At 45.6% G+C, this 20,837-nt stretch overlaps 1 protein-coding gene across 1 annotated transcript; it reads right to left on the bottom strand.

The window, feature by feature from the left end:
• Positions 1–1,308: 1,308 nt before the first annotated feature.
• On the bottom strand, positions 1,309–17,930 carry Cgref1 (cell growth regulator with EF-hand domain 1). The gene is made up of 6 exons (XM_008835025.3): positions 17,683–17,930; positions 5,284–5,362; positions 4,224–4,283; positions 4,052–4,122; positions 3,769–3,890; positions 1,309–3,597 (listed from the first exon to the last, which is right to left on the bottom strand). Exons 2-6 carry the CDS (start codon positions 5,343–5,345, stop codon positions 3,100–3,102), a joined length of 813 nt encoding a protein of 270 aa, XP_008833247.1. The 5' UTR covers positions 5,346–5,362; positions 17,683–17,930; the 3' UTR covers positions 1,309–3,099.
• Between the last annotated feature and the right edge of the window lie 2,907 nt (positions 17,931–20,837).

Raw genomic sequence — 20,837 nt, forward strand, 5'->3', positions numbered from 1 at the left:
GTAGTCAGTGCTCTTAACCACTGAGCCATCTCTCCAGCCCCCCCATCTGTCTTTTTAAAAAATATTTTATTTGAGCCTGAGAGGGTGATCTCTGACCTCCATCAGTGTAGTGGCTGTGATCTCAGCACACTGCCAAAGTGCCGGGTTCTGGCCTCCCTCTGGCACAGGGGCTGAGAACGCTGGGGACTGCCTGAGAGCACCCAGATCCTGCCTCCACATGATGAGCTATGCAATTTGGGAGTCTTTTAGATAGACCAATGAAGGGGTACCCCAATTGCCTCACCCTGCGTCCCTGTTTAGCATGGAAGAAGCTAGAGTGGTCTGTGTCCCAATTCCCTATTCACAAGTTGGGTAACCTCTTCAGAAGATGGTGTGATAAGTATAGGAGGTAGGAATTGGCTAGGCAGTTAGGGTAAAAATACCCCAAAGAAAAGTAGCCAGTTTCTTGGCTAAAAGTCACAATGTCCTTGGGCCTCTTAGCAACATACTCTGTTCCAAAGGCCAAAAATGTCAAAAGTATTTGGGAGCTTGTATCTAATCCTTAAACAATATTAGGGTTACCGGAGGATATGGGAGGAGTTGGAGGGGAGGAAGTGGGCATGGATTTGATAAAAACACCTTATATGCATGTATAAAATTCTCAATAAATTATTTTTTTTAAAAGATGAGAATTCCTTGACATAAACCTAAGTTTTACAGGGTTTGAAAGAAAAAAAAACTAATATTTAATGTTTCTCACAAATAAAAAAAATCAAGGAAAAAATTTTTATTTATTATTTTTATTTAATGTATATGAGTGTATTGCTTGCAATAGGTAGCTTGCAGTGCCTGCAGAGGTCAGAAGAGGGCTTCAGATCCCCTGGAACTAGCGGCTGTTAGCCACCATGTGGGTGCTGGGAATTGAACCTGGGACCTCTGCAAGAGCAGTTGGTGCTCTTAACCCTGAGCCATCTCTCCAGCCCCTGTATTTTTTTTAATTAAAAAATTTTTTGATTTTTAAAAAAATTTATGTGCATGAGTATTTTGCTTATATATATATGCTTCTTAAAAAATTTATTATTTTTTAAATTTTGTGTATTACCTGCATGTAGGTAAGTGCACCCATTTCGTGCAATACCCAAGGAGGACAGAAGAAGGCTGTTGGATCCCCTGGAACTGGAGTTACAGACAGCTGCTAGCTGCCATGTGGGTGCTGGGATTCGAACCCGGATCTTCTGCAAGGTCAGTGTTCTTAACCGCTGAGCCATCTCTCCAGCCCCATATATTCTTTTTTTTTTTTTTTTTTTTTGTGGTCCTTTTGAGACAGAGTCTCCCTGTAGTCCCAGTTGTCCTGGAACTCACTATGTAGACCAGGCTGGCCTTGAACTCACAGAGATCTGCCTGCCTCTGCCTCTCCAGTGCTGGGACTAAGGCTCACCTGTGTGTATATTAAGTGCACCAGGTGTATGGGGTGCCTGTGGAGACTGAAAGAGGGCGTTGGATCCTTGAACTGGAATTACAGACAGTTGTTAGCTGCCCCATGTGGGTGCTGGGAATGGAACCCAGGTCCTCTTCAGGAACAGCCAGTGCTCTTAAACACTGAGCCCTCTCTCCAGCTTCTTTCCTTCTCCAGCTATTTGTCCTTGATGTTCAACCAATTCTGTCTGAGATTTCCTGATTGGTTTGACACTAAAATCCTCCATCTTGTGTCCTCTTCCTCCCATTTTCCAAATTAGCCTCCCCATCCAGACTCAGGGGAGAGGCTGCCTAGGTTGCAGGAGCAGGAGTGTCGTGTGTGTCGTGCCCCACCCCCGCACCCCGGCCTCCCCAGCTCGGTGTGTGGGAGGCTGAGTTTTCCTTGGTGAGAGCAGCCAAGGGAGTTGCTGGAAAGGTAGAGAGTGTGAGCAGTCTTGGCCAGGAAGGACAGTTAGCACCCCACTAGCCAGTGTGGAAATAGAGTAGGTCTTCTAGGCCCCTGAGCTGTGCAGACTGCACAAAGCTCAGTCCATGTGATTGAGTCCAAAAGATGGTGGGCAGGGAACCTGCTTTCTGGGTCCACGGGGCCTTGCTGTTCAAAACCACCTTTTCCCATGGGCTGCCTAGGAACCTAAAAGCCCCACTCCCAGAGCCTACCTGATACAAAGTGCTGCTGTCCCTTGGGGAGATCAGATTCAGGTGACATACTGGAATTAGGAGCCAATTCCAATCTGAGAATTGGGGCATGGACCTGTGCCTGACTAAGAGCATGGGTTTTAAGGTCAGACAGACCTGAGTTCAAATCAGTCATTTAATTAGATGGGTGTCACCTTAAAGTACATTGTTTAATCTTCTGCAATTTACCCATCTGTCAATAGAGCTGATTTTGCCTGATTATAGAATTATTACAAGGATAAAAATTATATAAAATGCCCGCATGGTGCCTGACGGATACTAGGCTCAAAAAAAGGTTATTATTAATACCATTACCAGGGGTAGGGAGCAATACAGGGTAATGGGGACCATCTATTTGCCTTGACCTGCAGGAGGGTACAAGGGGGAATACCAGGTAGAGAGAGAATAGGAGCTTTTGTGCATGGGGATAGACTGAGCTTTCTTCTTGGGGTTGTCTGCAGCTGGGTGTGGCTAGTGTTTCAGATTCTGCTGTCTCCACACTCCTGGCCAGGAACCCTGGGAAAGCTAAATCTCCATGCATTCAAGAGGCTTATTCAATCCTCAACCCCGTGTCCTGAGGGGAGGGATCTGGGTAGGGATGAATTCATTCTGTTCTTTAATGGTTGTTTGACCCTAAAAGCTGCCCCTCAATTTAGAGTCTTCCTGAGCTGCATGGAAAGACCTGCTTCCCATGGAGCCAGAAAGGAGTAGAATATAGGTAGTTTTTTGTTTGTTTGTTTTCAGACAGGGTCTCACTAAATAGCCCAGCCTGGTCTCAAACTTGCAGTGTAGCCCAGGCTGGCCTGGAACTCGGTCCTCCTGACACAAACTTCCAAATTTTGGGATTACTGACACATGCCATCACACCGATGGCAGAGGTGATTCTTGTCACAACACACACACCCCATCCTTCAGGCTTCTTGGTCTGTCACTGAGATTTTGAGGGGGATGAGCCTATATCCTCCAAGTTTATATCTCATCGTTCTCCAACTGAATACTATGAGCCTCAATCTCATTTGGAATGTCCATAGTCTCTAGTGCATCCCCTGGCATCTCTTTGGCTTCCCCTTCATTTGCTCTGCCCTCTGCCTGTCCGCCAGCATTCTCTCTGGGACCTGGGACATCTTCAGCCTCTACTTGTCCCCTAGACTCCCCTCCCAGACTGAGGGTGTCTCCTTCAGCCCCTGTTTGATGTCCAACCTCCTGTACAGGCTCCAAGGACTCCCTTCTGGCCTCTACCTGGCCCCTGGCTTCTCCAGGCCTCAGGGCTTGCTGGGTTTCTGGTTGTGATGGACTTTTGGCTAACAGGGGCTGACTCCCAGCAGGTTGTGACTCCTGGAGAACTGGAGCAAGGGGCTGTGCGTGCCTGGGGGCCTCTCCTGGGAAGTTGATGAGTTCTGCAGGAGTCATGAGCCCATCTCCATCCAGGTCCTGGGTCTCAAGTACCTTGTCTACTACCAGGATCACCTGTAGAAGTAGAGGCACTGTAGATGTTTCCAGGAGCCCTGGCCCTCCCCAACAGTCCCATGCCTGCCATTAAGGCTCTGAACTCCATTTTTACAGGGGGTCCACTAAAAGTCATGATAAAAAAGACCGAAGCTCCAAGGAGCTAGTCTCATAGTTTCCAGCAGAGCTTACCGGGTTGATGGGAAAGTGTGCAGCTCCAGGAGCCAGTGCTGCTGTCAGCATAGACAACAGCTCCAGGCCATCCAACTGTCCACTCTGGTCATAGTCATGGAGGGCAAAGAGGTATAGGAGGACTAGGCAAGAGAAATTGTGTTAAAGTAGAAGACAAGAACCCACAGGGCAGTCAGCACTCAGCCTCAGCTCTGCTACCTCTAAGCCCTCAGCCCACCAGCCCAGCCCCCTGCCCTCATCCTGGGAGCCTCCCAGTACCCAGGCCAGCAACCTAACCCCTTACCTTGCTCCCGATTCATGTGCTCTGGCTCTTCTTCCATCCTCTCTAGTCCCTTGAGGTAATTCTGTAGAATTCTATCAGAAAAGTGGCAAATGAGCCAGGACAGTCTAGTCTGGCCCCAGACCATGACCTATTGACTACCAAAGCCCTCCAGCCCCTAGCCCAGCTTACTCACAGGAGCTGCTCTGGGCCTGGTTGGAAAGGGTTGGACAGGATCTGTACCTCAGGGTCCAGCCTAGAGTGGAGAGGGAAGCACCAGTTGAGGCCTAGCAGCCACCTGGCAGATTTCTCCCCATATCCAAAAGCAGTTGCTCCCCCAGATTCCAAAAAGGTAAACTTTCAGGGAAAATACTCTTCAGGTATCACTAGAAATAGACTTACTCCTTAAGACTGTTTTGCAGCTGTCTTAATTAACCTTAAAAAACCCAAAGAAAATGCCTGGTGAGGTTGAGGCTACCAAAGTGGACACACAGTAGAGGCCCAAGAGACATCCCAGGGAGTGGTAGGACATGGTGGCTCATGGCAGTCCTCCCACTTCAATGCCAGGATCCAAGAGGCAGTTCTTGGGCTAAGGCTGGTAGCAATGCCTGGGTTTCTACAGGTACAGTTCACTCCATGACACTGTTGCCTCTTCCTTTTTTAAGCAGAGGGCAGTTTGGAGTTTCATACGTTCAGGGTCTCTGTTAGTCTTTGAAGCTCAAAATGTATTCTTGCTTCTGCATGGGGCTATTGGTGGCCTACATCAGTCTGGGATGGCAGAACTGGCAGTTTTTGTAGCCACTTTGTCACTGTTCTTAGACCTCCAGCTGTTCCAGTGTTTGCCTCCCCTCACACCCATGGTGTGTACTGCACAGAATGAATATAAGACCTCTAGAAAGCAATTATAGCTAGTCAGAAACACTAAAATAATGATCCCTACTTCTTTGGTATTCCCCGTGTTAGGTGTTGATTGGAAGACTACAGCCCCTTTCCTGGCCTTTAGCATCTTCCCGATGTTTTACACTGCACCAGAGCTGAGCTCTTGGTTGCAAAGGGGTCCAACAGGAATGCACTAAATGCCCACTTTGTGACATTCTGATAAGCACAAGGCAAGAGGTTGGGGTGGTAAATACAGAAATAAAGGAGGTTACACTCTATCAGGCTCCTAGCTCCCTGGAGGATCCCACCACATCTTCAGACTTTCCAGAGACGGTTCCCTGCCCCAGCCCAGGGCTCTGCTCTCCTTATCCTCTTACCTTGCAGCTCCATCCTTAGGGGCAGCTTGACCCAGGGGGAGCAGCAGCAGCCACCATAACATCCTTAAGGAAACTGGAACTAGGCACAGAATCAGAGAATCAGAGGGGAAGGGTGCCTGCCACAGTGTTAGGGGTCAGTTGGGTCAGAGAGAAATGACTTCCCTCCTTGCTTCCACCTGTGGCCCAGGGGAAGGGACTCTTGCTCAGGGAGGATGATGGATACATATCAGCAGCCTTCCATGGAGCTTTAAAATAAATCCAGCTCTAGCTCCAGTATATACAGTACATAGATACAGAGATGCACTGAAGGAAGCAGTGCTGGGCATGCAGGTTCCTCCTCTCCAGGGGTCCTTGTCCATGGCAGCCTCCTTGATGATCAGAATAGTGCTGCTTAAACATGCCTGCTTTAGTGCAGGCCACTCAGTTTACAGATGGGACAAAGACATATTAGAAACGCAAGGAGTCACCAAAAACCAAGACAAACACAGAGGCAGGAGATGTAAAGAAGGAGATGGATTGTTAGCCTATATTTATGAAAAGCCCACTGAAGCCTGGTGTGGTGGTGCATACTTATAACTCCAGCACACAGGAGATTGAGGCAGGAGAACTGGGAGTTCAAAGCCAGCCTGGGCTGTTTCTACATTACTGCAGACTTGATTTCATATTATTTCATATGGAAGCAGTCGAATATAAAATGGCTCAATTGAAAAAAAGAGTATAAAGCTTTCTGGTTAGTCCCAGGTATATGTACTGGGCTAGTGTATGGTTAGTCTCATAATGTGAGTGTCCAAGGAAGTAGAAACCCACCAAAGCTGAGACCTTGCCCCCGAAACCCATGTCGGCACAGATGCTTGATGGTCTAAGCAGAAGATCAGGACCCCTCTGCCATGGAAGCTTAAACTCAGGCTGGCACTGTATTTTGCTAGTGGAAGTTTCATAGCTTTCAGCAGATTCTCCAAGAGTTCCATGATCTCAATAAGGTCCAAAACCACCGTGAGGGTGGACATCAATTTCCTAAGAACAGGTGAGCATCTGGATCCTGCCTTTCTGAGCTCCTTGGAGCAAGAAGCAGCAAAGAGTGAAAGTCCTTAAGACAAAGCTACTGAAATAATAGATTCTGCGTTCATTTCTCTTTTGTGTGTATATGTGTTTGTTGTGCATGCATGTGGTGGCCAGAGGTCAACATTGGCTGTCTTCCTCAATCACTCTCTACCTTATTTTTTGAGACAGATCTCTCACTGAACCTGGAGCCCATCCGTTCAGATGGACTGGCTATCCAGCAAGCCCCAGGGGTCTTGATGTCTCCACCTCCCCAACTCCAAGATTATGGGTACACACTACTGCACTGGCTTTTGTATGTATTAGTATAGGTCAGACATTGTCCAGTGTCTTTCTTTGATCACTGTCTTGATCACTCTCCACCTTTACTTAATTTATATAAAAAAGTATTATTTGTGTATGTGTGTGTGTGTGCGTGTGTGTGTGTGTGAACATGATATAGGGAGTGTGTGTGTGTGTGTGTGTGTGTGTGTGTGTGTGTGAACATGATATAGGGAGTGTGTATGCCATGATGTGCAGGTGGAGGTCAGAAGACAACTTTATGGAGTCCACCATTACATAGGCTTCTAGGGATCAAAGTCGGGTCATCAGGTTTGCACAGTAAGTGCCTTTAACCACCAAGCCATCTTGCTGTCCTCACCACCTTTATTTATTAAGGTAGGGTTTCTCAATGAATCTGAAGCTCACCAATTCAGCTAAACTGGCTGGCCAATGAGCTTCAAGTCTGTGCCCACCTTTACCCCCACAGCACTGGAATTACAGGCATATACTACTGTGCCTGGCTTTTTACATGAGTGCTGGGGATCTGAACTCAGGTCCTCATGCTTATGCGGCAGGCACTTTACCAGCTGAACCATATTCCTTGCCCTGCGACTGGCTTTTTAATATGGGTGCTGGGGATTGAACTCAGGTCCTCATGCTTTGCTTTACCAACAATACCATCTATCTTTCCAGCCTCTACCCCACCACCAACATGTCTTCATTTGTTTAGGCATATGATTGGCCCCAATTGCTGTAGTTGAGTACATGGAGTTATCTCTATAAGATACAGTGGCCAAAAGGATGTTGATATCACCACTGCCTGAAAAGTATTTGCCAACATCAGTTGGGACTAGAGTCTTGGGTTCTAATTGTTGTGATGAGGAGAGAAGACAGGGTCTTGGGCTCATTCAAGACAGGCAACAGAAACTGAGCTCTTTATATCAACATGGAACCCTCAGAGGGCCACAACCCAGTGACAATGTGGGCTGGACCTCTACCTCTGGGAGTATCATAATAAGTATCCCAAGAAAAGTAACCACAGAGATGGATAAAAATAGAACGTATATATATATTTTGTCTTTTTTGAAGCAGAGTCTTCCTGTAGCCCTAGCTGTCCTGGAACTCACTATGTAGACCAGGCTGGCCTTGAATTCACAGAGATCCGCCTGCCTCTGCCTCCCAAGTTCTGGGACTACAGGCATGCACCACCATGCCCGGCTAGAAAGTATATTTTTAAAAGCACTGAGTTGGGGGCTAGAGAGATGGCTCAGTAGTTAAGAGCACTTGCTGTTCTTCCAGAGGACCCAGGTTCAGTTCCCAGCACCCACATGCTTGCTCTGTTGTCCTCTTCTGACTTCACTAGCACTTCACACATACTAGTTGATTACTTGTACAAATAAAAATAAATAAATCATTAAAAAAAAACACTGAGCGAGAAGCCCCAACCTTAGCTGAAGAACTATTGGTAGTTAATCACTACTGGATGACAGAGAGTTGGTCTTCTTTAAGGGAATGATGCTAGATAGGCAAGGAGATCTAAATATGATTAAGATGTATTGTATGAAATGCATAAAAGTTCAATAAAATATTTTTGGAAAAAAAGCACTGAGCAAGAAATTCTCATTGTGCAAAAACACAGTGAAACTTGTAATCTGGGCAGGGGCAGAGGTTGAACTTGACATCAACTTTTGCCTCAAGAGTGTCTGTCAAACCCAACTTATATGAATCTGAGCTATCAGTTTGAGTACTAAGTGAAGTGGAAGAAACCAGAGATAAATCTTGTCTTACCTCATATGAACAGACTAATTTTGTGTAAGAAAATGCCTTACACAAAATTAGGATTCTAAATAACTATACTCTCAATTCAAGAGTGAACAAAAGTTTTCATAAAGAACAGCAAAAAGTCTTGCATATCTTGACCTTGGTGCTAGGTAAATGGTAGGAAAAAAAATCTCAGAAAATTTGCAACATGCTTCCTTCATGTGGACTTTTAAGTGGTACCTGGTCAATAGTGTCCCCAGTTGACCAGGGATACTTATCTTCTTTGGAGGAATTCATCTCCAATCCAGGCCTCAAAGAATTTCCATTGATAAAGTTTCAAGAAACATGAACTCAGATTGAAGATGTAGATCAGTGCTAGAGTGTGTGGCTAGAGTGTATAAAGCCCTGGATTTGATTCCCAATAAAAAGTGGGGGGAAGAGAGGAAGAAGGGGGTAGGAAAGAAAGAATAAGGAAAGAAGGAAAGAGAAACTCATAGCCAAAATGTCATAAATATATAAGGAAGGACTGGAAATATGGCTCAGCAGTTAAGAATACTCAGTTCCTAGCACCTACATCTGGTGGCTCACAATCATCTGTAACTCCAGCTCTAAGGAAGTTCAGCACCCTCTTCTGACCTCCATAGGCACTGTAGTCACACACACACACACACACACACACACACACACACACACACACACACAATTAAAATAAAATAAATAGCCAGGCATTGTGGCACATGCCTTTAATCCCAGCACTCTAGAGGCAGAGGCAGAGGCAGGTAAATCTCTGTGTGTTAGGCCAGCCTGGTCTAAAATAGTGAGCTCCAGACCAGCCAGAGCTACCTAATGAGACTCTGTCTCAAAAAAACCAAAATAACTAGCCAGGCATGGTACACACCTTTAATCCCAGTACTGGGAAGGCAGGGGCAGGCCTCTGTGAGACCAAGGCTAACCTGGTCTAAATAGTAAGTTCCAGGTCAGCTGGGGCTACAGGGAGACCCTGTCTCAAAACAAAACAAAACAAAACAAAACACAATAAAAACACACAGGAGAAAAACATGCAAGCCTCCCCCCAATAACTAAGTAACTAACTAAAAAGAATCTTTAAAAAATATATATGGAAACAAGACACTGTAAGCAATTGCCAAACAATAGCAGGTAAAACTAAGCTGTTCTTACAGAGGACCTGGGTTCAGTTTCCAGCACCCACATAGTGACTAACAACTGTCCCCTAACTCTAGTTCCATGGAATCCAGTGCCCTTTTCTGGCCTTCACAGACATTGTAAACATGTGGTACAATTACATACATGCAGGCAAAACAGACACATAAAATAAAAATAAAATTTAAAATAAACTTAATAAAACATGAATTATGTGCTGGAGACTGATAGTTAAGAGATTGCACTGCTCTTCCAAAGGACCTGAGTTTGGTTCCCAGCACCCACATGGGATGGCTCACAACCACCTGTAACTCCAGCTCCAGGGAATCTGCCACTCTCTTCTGGCCTCTTTGGGCACTGCACTAATGTGCACAAAGTCACACACAAGATACACACAAATACACATACATTTTAAGAACACACACACAAGGAGGCTGAGCATGGTGGTGCACACCTTTAATCCCAGCACTTGGGAGGCAGAGACAGGAGGATCTCTGTGAGTTTGAGGCCAGCCTGGTCTATATTTGTGAGTTCCTGTCTGGGCTACATAGTGAGATCCTGTCTCAAACGAAACAAAACAAAACAAAACAAAACAAAACACCACACACAACAAACAAAATTGCTAGACTGGAATTATCACACAGAAAATATAAAGTAATTATATTTAATGTTTTAAGAATTAAATGGAAACTGTAACTATGAGAAAAAAGAGAACATATAAAGCCGGGTGTCATGGCATACACCTTTAGTCCCAGCACTTGGGAGGCAGAGGAAGGCAGATCTCTTATGAGTTCAAGGCCAGCCTGGTCTACATAGTGAGTTCCAGGCCAGTTGGAGCTATAGGAGACCCTGTCTCAAAAAGACCGGGGGGCAGGGAGGATAGAGGGTGAGAGGGAGGGAGAGAGAATATAAATGATCAAGTATATTTGACAAAGGACTAAATATAATGCTTAGATAGAAAAGACCAATTTCAAATTCCAGACATGGCAGCTCATGTTTGTAATTCTAGCACTCAGGACACTAAGGCAGGAGGACTACTATAAGTTCAAGGCCAACCTTGACCACATAGTGAGTTCAAGGCCATCTCTGGATACACAGCAAAAGGCTGTTTCAAAACAAAGAAAATATAAAAAGGGGCAGAGAGATAGCTCAGTAGGTAAAGTATTTATGTTGCAAACATAAGAACTTGAGTTTGGATCCTCAGCACTCAAGCAACAAGCTGGATGTGGTGGTGTATGCTTGTAATCCCCATGTTGGGGAGACAGAGACAGGAGGATTTTTGGGACTCCCTGAACAGTTAAGCCTAGTCTAATCAATGACCCCCACGTCTCAGACCTTGTCTCAAAAACAAGGTGGATGACTCTTGACCAATGACACCTGAGATTGACTTCTGGCCTCACATGCACACACATTCACCCCGCCACCCAAATAAAATAAAAGTTTGGTTTTAAATGCAACCGATGGGCTGGAGGGATGGCTGCTCTTCCAGAGGACCTAGGTTTGGTTCCCAGGACCCACATCGTGTCTAACAACCATCTGTAACTCTAGTTCTAGGGGATCTGACACCCTCTTCTGACCTCTGTGGGCATTGCATAGCACAGGTGCACTTATACACATGCAGGCAAAATACTCATACACATAAAATGAAAATAAAATATTTTTTTTAGAAAAAGTAGCCAGACAAGGGCTACAGAAATGGCTCAGCAGTTAAGAATACTTACTGCTCTTCCAGAGGTCCTGGGTTCTGTTCCCAGCATCCACATGGCCACTAACAACCATCTGTAACTCCAGTTCCTGGGGAATATGATTCCCTCTTCCAGACTCCACAGGCATTGCATGCATGTGGTGTACTTACATGCAGGCAAGACACTCATACACATAAAATGAAAATAATAAATAAGCAGCCAGATGTAGTACTCATGCCTGTAATCCCTGTACCTGGGAAGCTGAGGAAGGAGCATTTCAAGTTTGAGCCCAGCCTGGGCTGTGTAACAAACTCAAGGCCAATAAGACCTTTTCTCAACTTCCTGTCCTCCAAAGCCAAAACGTTTAATCTAGGAAGATAATGGAATTTTGAATTTTTGTGTACTAATAACATAGTCTCAAAATGTCTGAAATAAAATCTGGCATAACTACAAGGAGAAAATATACGATCTACCATCTTAGCGTGACACTTTAACATACCTAATTCAATATTAAACAGAGTGGAAATTAGTAAAAATATAGAAAATTTTATTTGGACACTGTGGCACGTGCCTGTAATTCTAGCACTCAGGAGGCAGAGGAGGAAAGATCACTGCAAGTTAGAGGCCAGGTTGGTCTACACAGTGGGCTCCAGGCCAACAAGAGCTACAGAGCGAGACCCTGCCATAAAAAACCACCACCAACAAAAAAGATATTCTAAACTTATATATTTTAAGTGGAAAATGGGCAGATTTAGGAATTTCAAAAGTCTAAACTTATGGGGGCTCAGTCAGTAAAGTGCTTGCTAAGTCTGAGTCCAGATCCCCAGCAGCCATGTTAAAGCCAGGCATGGGGGTGTGTGTCTGTAATCCCAATCCTGGGACTCACTAGCCAGTCAGCCTAGCTAACTGGTGAGTTTCAGGTTCAGTGAGAGACCCTCAAAAAATAAGGTGGAGGACGAACAATTAAAGAAGACTCCCAAGGGACCAGAGAGATGACTCAGTGGTTAAGAGCACTGTCTGCTCTTGAAAAGGACCTGGGTTAGATTCCCAGCACCCACATGGTGGCTAACAACCATTCCTAACTCCAGTTCCAGGGGAAATCCAGTGCCCTCTTCTGACCTCCATGGGCATTGCACAACATGGGTGCACTTACATGGGTGCAGGCAATATACTCATACACATAAAAAATAAAAATAATAAATACAATTGAAAAAATGAAGACACTCAATATTGACCTCTGGCCTCCACACACACTTGGATGCACACGCACTCACATGTGCACATATTCACTTGAACACCATATCCACTTGAACACACACACACACACACACACAAAGAGGAAAAAAGGAAAAAGGGAAAGGAAAAACAAAAATAAAGAGGCAGCTCCAAATGACAGATCTCCCAATCTTTGGAGGTGTATCCTGGAAGGGGAGAGAAGCACTCCAATCCCTTCTTCCTATCTTTTCATATCTTAGTCATGAAGTAAGCAGCTCTATCTCCCCTAATCCCCAGCTAACTCACCACAGGAGCAAAAGCAATCAGGTCAACCGAACTTGGACAGAAACCCCCACAACAGGAGTCAAAGTAAATGTTTTTCTCTTTTAAAGTTGATTGCCTTGGGTGTTCGTTACAGTAATGGAAAGCTGACTAACATACATGGGAAACAGCAACAGATATCAAATGACGCAAACCCGAAGAGTAAGTATCTGTAGGGAAGGCAAATGCATATTTTCAAAACAGAAACACACATTATTCCTTTTTGAGAGGTTTTGCTCTGTAGCTCATGTAGGCCTCTAGTCCCCTACCTCTGCCTCATAAGTACTAGAATACAGGTGTTTGTCATGATAGTTGGATGTTCAGTTTTTTGTTTTTCAGTGCTGGGGGTCAAATGCAAGCCTTTACACATAAGAGTCAAGTGCTCTACCGCTGAAGTACATGCCAGACCATTTCTTTGCTATTTATGTTTGTTTGTTTGGGTCTTCTTGTAGTCCCAGCTGACCTGGAACTTGTTACATAAACCAAGCTGGCTTCAGTCTCACAGAGATTCACCTGCCTCTGCCTTCCAAAGTGCTGGGATTAAAGGTGCGCACCACCAGGTCTGGATTTTTGCTTCCTTCCTTCCTTCCTTCCTTCTTTCCTTCCTTCCTTCCTTCCTTCCTTCCTTCCTTCCTTTCTTTCTTTCTTTCTTTCTCTCTCTCTTTCTTCCTTCCTTTTTTAATGCTGGGAAAAGTGCTTACTCTTTTTTGGTTTTAGATTTTGATTTATTTATTTTAAATTTTATGTGTATAAGTGTTTTGCCTGAAGAGGCCAGAAAAGGGCATCAGCTCTCCTGGAACTGGAGTAGCCATCATGTGAGTGCTGGAAATTGAACCTGGGTCCTCTCTGGGAGCAGTCAGTGCTCTTAACTTCTGAGCTATCTCTCCAGCCTCATTCTTTACTATTTCTTTAGCTTATCAGTAAGCTAAAGGTATAAGGTAGAATTACTTCTTTTCTTCCTTAAGACCTATAGAATTATATAATTAGGAAAAGATACATGCTTAAACAGTTAACAGAGAAACAGAATCCAGATGAAGTGGCACAGATCTATAACCCCAGCTACTCAGGAGGCTGAGGTAGGACAATCTCAAGTTCAATGTCAAATTGGGCAATATAATGAGATCCTATCAGAAAGGAAGGGAGGGATAGAGTAAAGGAAACAGATCACAAAATTGATAGGAAAGGGGGTTCTAATCCAAAGTTCAAGGGTAAAGGCCCTAACATCAGGCTGCCTTGGCCCCAATATGGGCTCTGCAGTACACTGGTTGTGTGCTTTCTTTGTCTCAGGTAGTCATCCTCAATGTGGGCTGGCAGAGCTCCAGGGCCATGGTGGTGGCTAAGTGAGACAAGTCCTATTAAGGGACAGCACTTTTTACACAAACAGGCCTTTTCCTTCCAAGTGTTTTCCTGACTACTCTGCAAGAGGCTTCACATATATCTTCCCTCCTGGCTCTCCCACCTGGTTCCTTCAAATCACTTTCTCTTCTCATCTGTCCACTGCCAGGACCTATGCTAAAGGAGACTCTGGAGTGATTTAAATCCCTCAGAGCTGTCAAAACTTATTATCTAGACTGAATCTGTTGTCATCCACTGGCATTGCTTTAAATTTTTTTTAAATTTTTTATTTTATGTGTATGAGTGTATTGCCTACATGTATGTAAATGCACCCATGTCATGCAATGCCCAAAGAGGTTAGAAGAGGGCATCAAATCCCCTGGAACTGGAGTTACAGACAGTTAGTTGTTAGCCACCATATGAGTACTGGGAACTGAATCTGGGTCCTCTGCAAGAGTAGTCATTTCTCCAGTCTCTGAATATCCCTTTCTGAAAAGCAACTCTAGGGGCTGGAGAGATGGCTTAGCAGTTAATAGCACTGGCTGCTCCTGAAGAGAACTTAGGTTTGATTCCTAGCACCCACAGGGCAGCTAACAACCATCAGTAACTCCAGTTCTATGGGATCTGGCATCCTCTTCTGGCCTTCTCAGGTACTGAATCCACACAGTGTACTTACACACATGCAGGCAAAACACTCATACACACAAAATAAATTTTTTTTAATTTAAAAATTTAAAGATGACATAGGAATAGGGATACCCTGGGAGCCTAGCTATATCCCCCTTCCCCCACTGCCAGACAAGTGAGAAATTGAATCTTCTGTTTCCAGGCCTGAGCTTTCCAGCTGCCCAGACACCTGCCCAGACTGCACCCATGATCAAAGTCAGGGTTAAATCATTTGAAGCTACTAAGTGGGTTATTGTTGTTGTTTTCTTTGTTTTGTTTTTATGAAACAAGGTTTTGCTATGCAGCCCAGACTGGCTTTGGATTCTCTGTAGCTCAGACTGGCCTTAAACTCATTGCAATCCATGTGTTTTAGCCTGCTGAGAACTGAGATTGCAGTCATGCAACACCACACCTGGTTGTTTTTTTGAGACAGGGTCTCCCTGTGTAGCCTCCTGCCTCAGCCTAACAAGCACTGAAGTTACAGGCATATAACAATCACTGATTTTTAACCTAAGGAGGATTCCCACAGCCGAGCTGCAGGTGAAGAGTTAATCTTGTAATCCAGGCTGCCAGGGAGCAAGGCAAGCCCTGGAGCTGCTTTCTATCCTAGGTGTGCAGGCAGCATGTGTGGCACTGGGAAATCTGAGACCATCTGCAAACACTAGTGGAGCGCCTAGTACAGATGGATCCTCTTCTCAAGGCCTGGAGGAATTCTGAAGGGCACAGGGTCTCTTCTTCATCTTCTATTCCAAACCATTAAATTTTGAGTGGCTTATTAAGCAACCAGAATAATCCAAATGCCAACTGTGTAAAAACCAGCTTCAGAGGTGTGCGACCTATGTAGTAACACAGGTGTGCCATCACTGTCTTGAAAGTCTCAATCATTTTCACAATGGGAACTGTGAATTATGAGCTGGTTCTGAGCTCTCTTGTGTGACTCACTATCACTGTCCTCTGTACTATGTCCTTCACATATGTAACTATTCCATGTGTAGAGTGAGCAGAGCAGAGAACCAGCCCACTTTCAACCCCCAGTCCCACTGGCAGCTGTCCTATGACCTGGGGAAAATGAATTAACCTTCAAGTACTTTGCATATTACAGATAATAATATTTACCTATGAGTTATAGAAAACACTAAGTGGCTAATAAATTTCTTCTTGCACTCACTAATCTAGTAGCCTTTTACCACTGTCCCAGCCTGTGGTACTGTCTTCCTACCCACATCAGATAAGTCTCTCTTGATAGAATTCCATTGCTCCAAAACATTTTTTTAACAAAAACAATACCCCAAACTCACTATGTAGCTGAGGATGACCCTTAACTCCTGATCTAAGTGCTAGGATTAGAGGTATGCACTATCACACCCAGCAACTCCAAGACGTTTAATGGCTGCCCATGTTTATTGCAGTGCAAAGTTCTCACCCGGGCATTCCAGTATCACATTATCTTTTACTCATCCTTCAGTGCTCCATTACACCAACACTTTTCAAAGGGGTACTAGATTCTCTTACTTTTTCAGGACTTTTGTCCAAACCTGTTCCACCTTCAACCTGGACCTCCTGATAACCTTAGCAGTGTCCTCTACCTCAGAAATTAAAATCATTGCATATGGATGGTGCAATGAGAATATTAGTGTAATATTCTCTTAATGCTTCCAGGGGTTACATTCTTAGTACAAGTAAGCCACCTCCATCGTTTAAAGAGAATCAAGCTACCACTTCAAGGGAGGTGTAATAGGGTGATATAATGTGATTTGTTCATGCTTATACATTTTTAAGCATTTGTAAGAACTTTTATAAGTAACAAAGATAAAGCAGTCATTGAATAAAATAAAAGTGCTTATAAAATAACTGCTTATAAAATAAAAGCGCTCACAATCATTTCCTCTAATTATAATGTGCATAAACATAACTACCCTAATAAACAACATGAGAGTCATCATAACCGCTAGTTCACAATTGTGGTATAAGTCAATGAAGTTACTCAAGTCAGACACTTCCACAATGACCCTCCACTTCAGAATCCTTTAACCTTTACACTAGCACATAGGAGGAGAGCTTGGCCTTGGCCTTAGACCTTTGATTCAATCCTGCCTCTGCGCTGCTGTGCAGTGTAGGCAGGTGTCTTAATCTCTCTGAACACTAACGTCTTCATTCTTGAATTGAGGATGACAGTATGTGTTCCATAGGGACTTAGGGACCAGGCAATGAGATAACGGTAGATGAAGGTAGGGCAAGCAGATGCTTCTGGAGTGTTTCAGAGTCTCTAGATGTGGCAAGGTTCTTTGGAGACTATCGTGCATGATTTTCCATCCTTTGCATACATTTCTTGCACAGCATCCCTGTCAACTAACCCATTCTGTCTCCCCTGAATCTTTCTGGAACAGGAGCTGGCACCTAATATAGGGCATCCATTCTATTTCTAGACAAGACTGACTGCCATGAAGTCATCTGAATCTAATCATCTCCCTTGATTTATCCCTAATGCCCAGGTCTGGAACGGGAGAGTCCCTCAAGAAAGTGGCTGAGGCTATGCAGCCAAAAGTGCGCAACCTGAGCTGGGCGGAGACCAGCTACCTACAGTTAGGTGTCCTTTCAATCCATCTCCATCTACCAGATGAGGTGGAACACTGGCTAGCTACCCGCAACCCCGGGCTGTTGGAGCAACACACCCGATGCTGAAGGACCGACCATCAAACCCAAGGGCCTCAGGGGCGTTTTCCACAATTTGTGTACCTGCTCCGGAGGATGACCTCTTCCCCAGCGGGGCCCAGAGGTCACGGTCACCTTTCCAGACTGGTCCAAGCCGCAGGGGATGCGGAGGACTGCACTCTCGGTATCCCGACCACAGGCAGGAGATCGCCACCCCCACCCCCGCGTTGCCCAGTGCCCGCTCTGCCGGGCCGGCCCTGCACCCCTGCCCGGGTCGACCCACCTGCTGTACGAACGGCTGGGCTTCAGTTCGTGCGCGCTCCAGGCACCGCACAGCCCTCGCCCGCTGCCCGCAGCTGGCCCTCCCCCGGCTGCTCCACGTGGCTGTTCCACGTCGCCCTCCCGGCTGCAACCGCGCCCAGGCTGGGACAGAGTCCCGAGCTAGCGCCAGCCGCCACGGGAGGGCCACTGCCCCGCCCCGCCCAGACCTGGCGGAGCACCTCCCCTGCGGGTCCGCGGGAGAATAGGGTCCCCAGCGCTTGCCACTGAGACCCAGATAGAGGCAGACGTGTGTGTGTGTGTGTGTGTGTGTGTGTGTGTGTGTGTGTGTGTGTGTGAGAGAGAGACAGAGAGGGAGACTGTGAGGCTGGAGTATGTGTGTGTGACAGACTGGTGGTGCTGTGTGTGGGAGACAGAGACTGGTGAAACTGGAGTGTATGTATGTGTGACAAGAGACTGGTGGGGCTGTGTGTGTGTGACAGACTGGTTAAGCTGGAGTCTATGTGTGTGACAAGAGAAACTGGTGAGGCTCGTGTATGTGTGTGTGTGTGTGTGTGTGTGTGTGTGTGTGTGAGAGAGAGAGAGAGAGAGAGACAGACAGACAGACAGAGACAGAGACAGAGAGACTGATGAGGCTGTGTGTGTGTGCATGAGAGACAGAGACAGAGAGACTCGTCAGTCTGGGGTGTGTGACAGACTAGTGAGGGTTTGTGTGTGTGACAGAGACTGGTGAGGCATATATGTGCGAGACAGAGACATAGAGACATTGGTGAGGCTGGTGTGTGTGTGTGTGTGTGTGTGTGTGTGTTAGGCAGAGTCACAGTATGTGTATGTGTATATGTATAAGAGAGACATACAAAGAGACTCAGTGGTGAGGCAGGTGTGTGTGAGAGAGAGACAGAAATAGATACAATAGAGAGACAGACAGACAGATGGTGACGCTGGTGTTTATTAAAAGTGTTTAACTATGATCATGGTGTGGTGCCACTGGATTTTTCTGAGATTCATGTTTGTGACAAAATAGAATGTAAGTTACATTAGTATATATAATTGTGGTTGGGAAATGCGACTGTAGGTATGATGAACATGTGACACAGTAGGGGATATTTTGTGTGACTGGTGTCCACTGTGCCAGTATGGGCTTCAGAGGGCGTGGCCAATGTGTGGCTGATTATCTAGGAGTATGACTATATGGGGAGTTAGCAGATTATATGTTTAAGGTATCTGGGCAAACTCTTCCCAAGTTGTTAGTGAGATCCAAGTGACACTGAGCTGAGACTGTGGTTTCCAGTGAAAATATCATGTGTGACTGTGACCATGTCCATTAGAGAGGAGAGGCTCCATGTGAGGGGAGGGGCAGTGGTTTGCCAGCATGTGTCATAGTTGTATGGCTATAGGTTTATGATCAAAACAAAATGTCACCTACTTTTGTCCCGGGGTGAGTCCCTCCACCTAGGGCTCTGGACTACATCCTCACCCACTGGCCCAGGGACTTAGTTCTTTGAATACCTCATGTTTCACCATCTTCAGCCTGTCCCTCTCCATCAGAACCTTCAGTCAGCAATCATCACAGCCACACATTCTGTCCTTCCTGTGGTGAGCACCACTGGTTACCACTGCCTTGGATCTGTGTGCACTGGTTTTGACAGTGTTACTCTTCCTCTGGTCATTAGGTTTCTGCATGCACTGGAATGCTTTGGGATTCCTGCTGACACCTCGTTTGCTCACATGTTCATCTGCCATGTATCTTCCACCACTATCTGTAAGTTGTGTCCTCCAAATATTCACATGTTGAAGCTGTAACCCTCAGAACCTCAGAATGTGCCCTTACTTGGAAATAAGGTTATTGTAGATGCTATTAAGATGAGGTCATACTGGAGTAGGGTAGTCCACTAACCCTATATGACTGCTGTCCATATCTAAAGTGAAAATGTGAGCACATGCAAGAATAACACTAGAGGTCTGGACAGCTGGCTCCATGGTTAAGAGTACTTGTTGCTCTTCCAAAGGACCTGAGTTCAGTTCCCAGCACCCATGTTGGGCAGCTCACAATTGCCTGTAACTCCAGCTCCATGGGGTCCAATACCTTCTTCTGGCCTCTGTGAACACCTCCCCACACCTGGCATAGATTCATACACACTCACAAACACATTAAAAAAAGAATAGTACTACTATGATCTGCATATCTTCTACAACTCATGTATTGAAGCCAGGTGTGGTGGTGCACACCTGTAATTCCAGCACTTGGGAGGCAGAATCAGGCAGTCTGGTCTACATAGTGAGCTCCAGGTCAACTGGGGCTGCAGGGAGACCCTGTCTCCAAAAAAATTTTTTTTTCAAGTTATTCACTTGCCCTGGAGACAAAGGACAAGGTAAGCCATACACAGTCTCAAGGGAAGTGCCAGTGTCCTTCAGGAGGAGACAGGAGAAAAGGAAAGGAAGGCACGCATAGCCTTTTTCTGAGGGCAAGGTTAGGATTAGCCAGAGCATAGATGCTCTCCCTAGTTGCATGATACCTGGACCTAGAATGGAAGGGAAATACTAGTTTGTTGTGTGAATATAGGCTCTAGGTCTCAGGGAAGATGTAAATAATCTTAGCTACTAGTTTAGCCTTCTCCTCCTCTCCTTCTCCTCCTCCTCCCCCTCTCCCTCCCCCTCCCCCTCTCCCTCCTCTCTTGTGCTTGTTTGTATAACAGCATATGGTAACACAAATGGACAAAAATGTCAAGAATAGAAGGAGGTGAATGGTCTATGTAACTCTCTTCTTGTAACTTCTCTGTAACACTGGAGGTGTTTACAAAGCTTCCCCCCCCCCCAGCCTCCTCCTTGAAACAGGGTCTCCCTATAGCCCCAGCTGACCTGGAACTCACTATGTAGACCAGGCTGACATCGAACTCATGGAGATCTGCCTGCCTCTGCCTCCTGAGTGCTGGGACTACAGGTGTTTGCCACACCTGGCTAGTTTAGTCTTCTAATTAATAGATGCAGATAGAAAGATACAGACTCCAAGAAAACTAAACACCTACCAGCATTCTAGCCCAATATGTCTTAATCTGAATGTATCATCTTCCTCCTCAAGCCTTCCCCTCCTCTGGTTTCCCCATCTCAGGGATGGATACCCCTGTGTCTGTGCAGTCAGAAACCTAAGGGTCATTCCTA

Source organism: Nannospalax galili, unplaced genomic scaffold (assembly GCF_000622305.1).
Source record: "Nannospalax galili isolate Female #2095 unplaced genomic scaffold, S.galili_v1.0 scaffold517, whole genome shotgun sequence".
Classification (NCBI taxonomy): Eukaryota; Metazoa; Chordata; class Mammalia; order Rodentia; family Spalacidae; genus Nannospalax; species Nannospalax galili.

Bases quoted from the DNA above. Each gene is read 5' to 3' on its own strand.
- Cgref1 (XM_008835025.3), bottom strand. From the start codon at position 5,345: ATGTTATGGTGGCTGCTGCTGCTCCCCCTGGGTCAAGCTGCCCCTAAG. The intron at 3,891-4,051 runs GTAAGGGGTTAG...TCTCTTGCCTAG, and splicing joins GCACATGAATCGGGAGCAAG to TCCTCCTATACCTCTTTGCC. The intron at 3,598-3,768 runs GTAAGCTCTGCT...CTACTTCTACAG, and splicing joins CACACTTTCCCATCAACCCG to GTGATCCTGGTAGTAGACAA.